Consider the following 6659-nt stretch of genomic DNA (forward strand, 5'->3'; position numbering starts at 1 on the left):
AAAATTTGTGTTGTCCTTCTATTCTGTAAAATGGGGTGCCCTCTTTCTAAGGCTATTATGGAGGGACAACCCCATTCTGAAAACACTAGCTGGATTTATGGTTCATTCTCTACTAAGTATTTATCTCGATGGACTTTTGATATGAAGGACAATTTGAAATTACAGTGGCCACTCTGGGAACTTTCAATGTTCCAAAATTAGTACATTTATGTGCACAATTAGAGAATCTTAGAAATGGTCAACAAGCTGAATGGGAAGAATTTTTCAACCGGTATTTAAAGGCCTCTAAGAAATTAAACGATTCGAAGATAACCTCTCTTCAAGAAACAAATTCAAAACTAAAGCAAATTCTGAACTAAACTAAAGAATATCTCAACTTGAATCTTTTTCTGAAACTTCCTTGGCCGATTCTTCCCGATACCTCTGGCATCTCTTTCTAAACTTTGCACTTTCTTGAGTCCATGGTGAATGTTTAATACTGCCAGAAATATTTACTGTTTGTTCCAGCTGAAACCTGGCAAGACAGTGGAAAGGACTTAATGACTTATGATCAGAAATTTGGCAAAATTGGAAGCTGAAGACTCAGAGCCTGATATGAACTTTTAAAGCCTCCTCCCCTAAGCTAAAATAAAACTGTACTCCAAAGGAAACAAGCAAATTAGGAATGAAGTAGTTGGATGGGTAAATCAACCTATGTTATCACTTAAGTTACAACCCAATTCTACGGGGAATTGAGAACAATTGTCCTTATCTCACAAATCTTTGTGAACCCAGAAATGCAGCTCTAGAAGTAGTTCAAAGTCCACCTATCTTTACCATCCCGGATTCCTAAGACTGAAAAGAAAAAAGGAAAAAGTTTTATATATATACACAAACAGCTATAGAAGTACCCTTGCCAAAAATCTAGCCCATACTTTCAATAAAATTAGAGATTAAGTATCTTCTCCAAAAATATTAATACCATGTTTCCCCGAAAATAAGACCTAGCCGGACAATCAGCTCTAATGTGTCTTTTGGAGCAAAATATAGAATAGAATAGAATAGAATAGAATAGAATAGAATAGAATAGAATAGAATAGAATAGAATAGAATAGAATACCAGGTCTTACATTAATTTTTGCTCCAAAAAACGCATTAGAGCTGATTGTCCAGCTAGGTCTTATTTTCGGGGAAACAAGGTAGGAAAAAGTCTAACCATCTGAGTGTTTGGTTACTCCTCTCTGATTTACCACCCAACTTACAAATGCCCTAGAGCCCAAACCACTGTTCAGGCCCAACTCTCCAGGCCAGGGAGCATTGGAGCATCCAAGGCTCCTCCCTTGCTATGGGCAAGGAGATCACTAGCTACCAAGTGGAAGGAGTTTAAGTTTTTCTTCCCTGCAGCCAATGCATCAAGAAAGAAAAGGGAATCCTGCCTTCTCAGTAGGCAGGAGGAAGGCGGGGTGTTAGGTTTCCTTCCGGATAAATGAGGGATTCGTTTCAAGTGGCCCAGGCCACATTTTCCCACAGAAACCACTGTCCTGGACACTGGCCGGTCCCTGACATTACCCAAAGCGGAACGGCAGCACTGGAAAGGGTTGAAGCCCACAGTTCCTACTTCAGAACCCTTCAGAATCCTGCTACAGATTTTAGGAATGGGCCTTTCCCCAGACAACTCGCTTCAGATGAGTTCCTGAGGCACGAACCATTTTTGTTCAGTGGACTCTGTCCCTGGTCAGCCCAAATGGCCACAGCCTGCTGTGCCCAGGAAATCTTGGATTTCATTTTGGTTCTACCACAGAGAGAACCCGTGTTCCCCACTCAAAGCTGCCCCAGTACTGTTGTTCTCTCTGGTTCACTACTATTATCCCAGACTCTAACCTCAAACCACTTAGTCTAATTGCCTTAAGGAAGAGGGTGGAGGGACAGAGATACTCTATTGGGTGGGGCTCCCTATGGAGATACTGGGGGGACAACTGTGCTTGGGAAGGAATGGCAAGGGCCCAGGAGGGTCTGTGTTGGGTTGCAGATATCTCTGAGGCAGCACAGGCCTCTTTGGTCACATCCACCTCTGTCTCTGACACTCGCCTCCGCCTACAGTGGACATCAAAGACTCCTCTAGGATGAGAAACTGCTGACATCAGAGGTAGACAGCTACACCAAAACACCGACAAGACCTGCGCACCTATGGATTGATACTGAACTCAGAAGGCATTGTGTTTGATTGTCTTTACCTGTCTGCTAATGATATTAGTCATAGAAATATTTATACTTGTGCTTTGGGTTTTTCTATATAGTCCAACTGTTTATGATTACTGAACATAATACTCTTGTTGTGGCTTATGTAAATGTTACACCAGACGTCAAATACAGAAAAATGAGAAGGCAAAACTCCAATCGTGGTAGTCCAAAGGGCAGAAATGATCCAGAGTGTTTTTTTCAAAATGAAGGCCATACGACCTGACCTCTTTCCACTTACCTGCCCTTCTTTTGGGGAAAATTTGGCCTCAACTCACATCACGTGGTTAGGTTATTGCCCCATCCCCAGTGGTCAACGAGGCGACATTGATGCCGAGACTTCCTAGGAATAAGCCTTCCTAGCACTGTGAGACCACACTATCAGACCAAAAAGTTGGTCATTAATGCATCCTTTGCATTGATTTATGACCAAAAGGGGGAATTGTGGATGAAAAATGACCTTTATGGAAAGTGACCTCACAGGGTAATGTGATCATAAATTCCTAAATGGGCGGGTCACGGTGAGCAGTCATGTCCCAAACATTTCACTTCTTTAGTAAAAGGCTTCTCTTTGCCTTAAAAAAGTCCTGCCCATTGTTTCTGTGCAGCTAGGTTAACAAACCTTTGAAATGCCGCCTGTCAGACCCTTCCAAAGACTACCCTCCAGAGCACAGGATCTTGTTAACTATCCTATAACCTGACACCTACCTACGTTGCTTTCTCCTACCCTCAGGTAATCTTCCTCAAGTTTCCTCCTTAATTTCAAATGCATAAAAGAAACTGCAAAACTGCTATTCTCAGGAGCATTTTAGACCTTGCTCCCTGGCATATGTCGTCAGTTTGGCTCAGAAAAACTCATAAACATTCTCTACAGACTTGGATGTTTCTAACATCAAAGCCTTCAAGAACCAGCTCAAACAGCATCCATTTCTAGGGCCTCCTCCCTGGGCCCAGGGCTTCTTCCTGTGAGGTCTTCACTCTGTGGCTGCCATCAAAGCCTTCACACTGTTTTACATCATCTGTCTGAATCCCTAGGGCAGCTTGAGGGAAGGGCCTGTGTCCTCCTCTCTGCGACTCCAGCCCCAGAACAGTGCTTGGCACATGGAAGGCACCCTGTCATACCGTAAATGTTTGTGGAATGAAGGACTGAGTTTGAAATCACTCTAAGCTGTGTAGAGCTGTACCACTTTCCCCTCCTCCTAATACCATCTGATGTTGGTACCAATAAGGACTAATAGTGTCACTTTAATTCAGGACCTTGGGAGGAGGCTCCAAGGTGAGTGGAGAGAGCACTGGAATGGGAGTCTGATCCTGAGTTCTTGTCTGGACTCTGTTAACCAATCAAGTCTGTCACCAAAGGGATGGAACTTTCCTCAACTGAGGAAATGGAGAGTTGGCTCAAAGTAGGAGTTCTTAGTCTGAGGTCCACACACCTCTAGAGAATCTATGGAGGGGCTTAAAGGAAGTCCACTAACTCTTTGAAATTGTTGTATTCTTTGGGGAGAGGGACCACAGATTCTCCAATAGTCATGAACTGCTTGTAATTTTACTAAAAATTGTCACCCCAATAATAAAAAAAAAGAAATAAAAAAAAAAAACTGCTAACCTGGATAATCCCCTGAGTCTCTCCAATCTAGATACAGGTGATGCATGTTCTCTTTGAGGGGGAAGAAAGGGTGCCAGGGAGCAGCAGAGATGGTTGGCACCCATCCCACATAGCCACTGCCATCCCAGTCCCATCTGAGATGGGCTTTGTCAAGGGAGCCCTGGCACAACCAAAGGGCTGGCTCTGCAGCTCTCTAAACTTCGGCCTTATGAGCTGGGGGCAGAGGCAGGGTCTGGGCAAAGGAGACATATACATGCTCTTAAATGGACAGAGGAGCAGGATCAAAAAGGAAAAAGGCTGGAAAGTGAACCAGATGTGGACTAAGGGAGGTAAGGAGGGAAGGAGCTGTGTAGACATGGAGACTCTCAAGATCCAGAAGTCTGGCATATCTCAGGGTCCAGAAGTCTGGCATATGCACAGGGAACACCAGGAGTCCTGGTGATGGAGGCCTGTGCTGGAAGGAAAGGAGGAAGGAGCCTGCCCTCTCAGTACCTATTAGGTGCTGGGTGCCCTTATTATCATAATCCTGCAAAGGAGGTTTTATCAGCCCCAAGCAAGAGAGATCAAATAGGAGTTCTACGGTTTTAAAATGTCCCTCTGGCTCCCCTTTCTGCCCTGCACTGTCTGCCCAGAGAAGTTCCGATCATGTCCTAAATCAGGCAGCCTCCCAGGTATTTCTTCTGGAAAGCACAATGACAGAGGCTAGAATACGAATCTGGCTAGCAAAGGAGGCTTCAATCATTTCGCAACCTTCCTGGGCTCCAGCCACGTGCTAGCCTTTGGCTAGGTGCCGGGAGGCACGCGACAAGAACCCAGTTCTCAGTACCTTCGCACCAACGGACGACGGACAACCGCCAATCGCCAGCCGCCAACCGCCAACCGCTGCCCTCCCCCGAACATGGTAACCGGCTGGGATCTCAGCCGCCAGGACCCGCGAGATGCAGGCCCGGGCAGGGCTGGCCTGGTATTGGCGAGCTGGCGCCGCGGCCGGTGGGGCAGGGTCAGGCTAGGCAACCGACTCCCCTTCCCGTTTTACCAGGCGCAGGTCCCTGGGTCCGTGTACCACTAGAGAGAGGTTTTCGGGCTTGGTCGCCGCCATGTCGCGCGTCCCTCCCGGTCAAAGCTGCAGGCTGCAGGACGCGTGGTGGTTCTGGCGGCTTCCCTGCGGAGGGTCTGGTGTAAAAAGGGGGAGGCAGGGCTTGGGCTATCGGCCGCAGGCGCCCGGGGGGCGGGGCTTTCTCGTGACAGCCGGGGCGGGGCTAGCGAGGCGGGGCGGGTCTGCCCTGCTCCCACCCGCGTGAGAGCCCGAGGGGCAGGTGAGGCCGCTGGGATTGGCGAAGCCCGGCCGCCGCCCCCGGCGGCCCCACACTGTTTCTGTCCGCCTGACATCCAAACATTGCTGCCTTGAAAGCAGCTTGCAGAGGCAACAGCCACCAGAACAGTGTTCTCAATCTTTAGCTGCAGAAGAATGGGGATGTGCAATGTGGGGCAAATTCTCAGGACCAGCACTGAGACTCTGATAGGGTAAGTGTAGGGCTGAGGAGAGGCCTGAGGGTCTGTATTGTTAGCACTGGGAATGCTGAGGCTGCAGGTGGACCGCGGTCTACACTGTAAGGCACGGGCACTACACTGATGCACCATCCCTGTTGGCCCCGTGTCCCCAGCATCCAGCAAACTGCCTGGCACAAGTAGGAGTGAATGAGTGCAATGGTGCATTAGTGTAAAGAAGCTGTGAAATGGAATTTGTGAACCTCTTTCTTTTAACTGGCTCTGCTGCTTATGATAGAAGCAGGATTTCTGCCTAAATTCTTTCTGCAAGCCTCTCTCCCCTCAGAAACAGTGAAGTTTTACTCTAAGGGGAGAGAGCTGCCTTCTGGACAGGTCTAAGTCCATAAAGGCCCCTCCCTCCTTTGAGGACAGTGCTCAGGGATTTCATTCCCTATCGCCTCCCCCCACACACACACTGCGGAATCCTTTTACCTCCTCCAGCAGACTTTCTCACAGCCCTTGGAGACGACTCCATGTGGCAGTTACTGCGTGCTTCACGCATGGGACACGGCCTGTACTTTTACCGGTAATAATTCCTTCCCCAAATGCACTGGAAGCCCACTGAATCAGGCAAGGCGTCATTTCTGAAACAGAACCTGATAAACTGTTCTGTACAGTGTAGGAGCTCAAGAAAATATTTGATGATGAATGTGGCTCAAGCTCTAGAACCTCGATAATAACAAAAAGGGAAGTGTGTGGAGGGTGGGGGGGGTGTTATAAGGTGTGATAAAGCAATGGGATGGATTTTTGCAAGGGACTTTCAGAGTTCATCATGTTCTTTGCTTTGAGATGCCTCCCACAAGACTTGTCTGTCCTTGGCTGATTGCTCCAGCAGTTCCTGCACTCAGCTTCTGGGGGTTGCCTGCCTTCACTCCTGTACCTGAATTTAAAACTCAGCTTCCCTCTCCTTGCCTTGTGGGGTTTCCATACAGTCTCCCAAGTATATCTTTCCAGTGGGTGAAGCTGAAGATGCGGAAAGCCCCAGGTATGGCTTCAGAGGTCCACTTTAAGTAGATATTTTTTGACTTTTAAATTAAGAAAACAGAATACCAGAACCAAAGCAAAAGTCACTAAAATGACACAACGGGCACACTTGGAGTGGTATTTGTTTTCTCCTGAACAATAATAATACTTTGAAACTGTCTTCAAGGTTGTTGGTTAGGGGCAAAGAGAAAGGCAGGAGACAAATTTAGAAATATATTCTGTGACTAGGGCTTTAACTTTATAAAAAAGCTAAAAGGGCGAGTTGATAGGATTCTTAAGAAACTGACATTTTTAAAATAAAAAA

General features: G+C 47.0%; 1 protein-coding gene across 1 annotated transcript in view; it reads right to left on the reverse strand.

Annotated features, from left to right (window-relative positions):
• The window catches only part of SORD (sorbitol dehydrogenase), a 46246-nt gene extending 41210 nt beyond the window's left edge, over positions 1 to 5036 (reverse strand). Inside the window, exon 1 of the mRNA XM_033108682.1 lies at positions 4860 to 5036. Coding sequence (XP_032964573.1) covers positions 4860 to 4922 — 63 coding nt within the window. The 5' untranslated portion in view covers positions 4923 to 5036. The remainder of the gene's footprint in view (positions 1 to 4859) is intronic.
• Positions 5037 to 6659: the final 1623 nt, after the last annotated feature.

Source organism: Rhinolophus ferrumequinum, chromosome 6, assembly GCF_004115265.2.
Source record: "Rhinolophus ferrumequinum isolate MPI-CBG mRhiFer1 chromosome 6, mRhiFer1_v1.p, whole genome shotgun sequence".
NCBI classification, from domain to species: Eukaryota; Metazoa; Chordata; class Mammalia; order Chiroptera; family Rhinolophidae; genus Rhinolophus; species Rhinolophus ferrumequinum.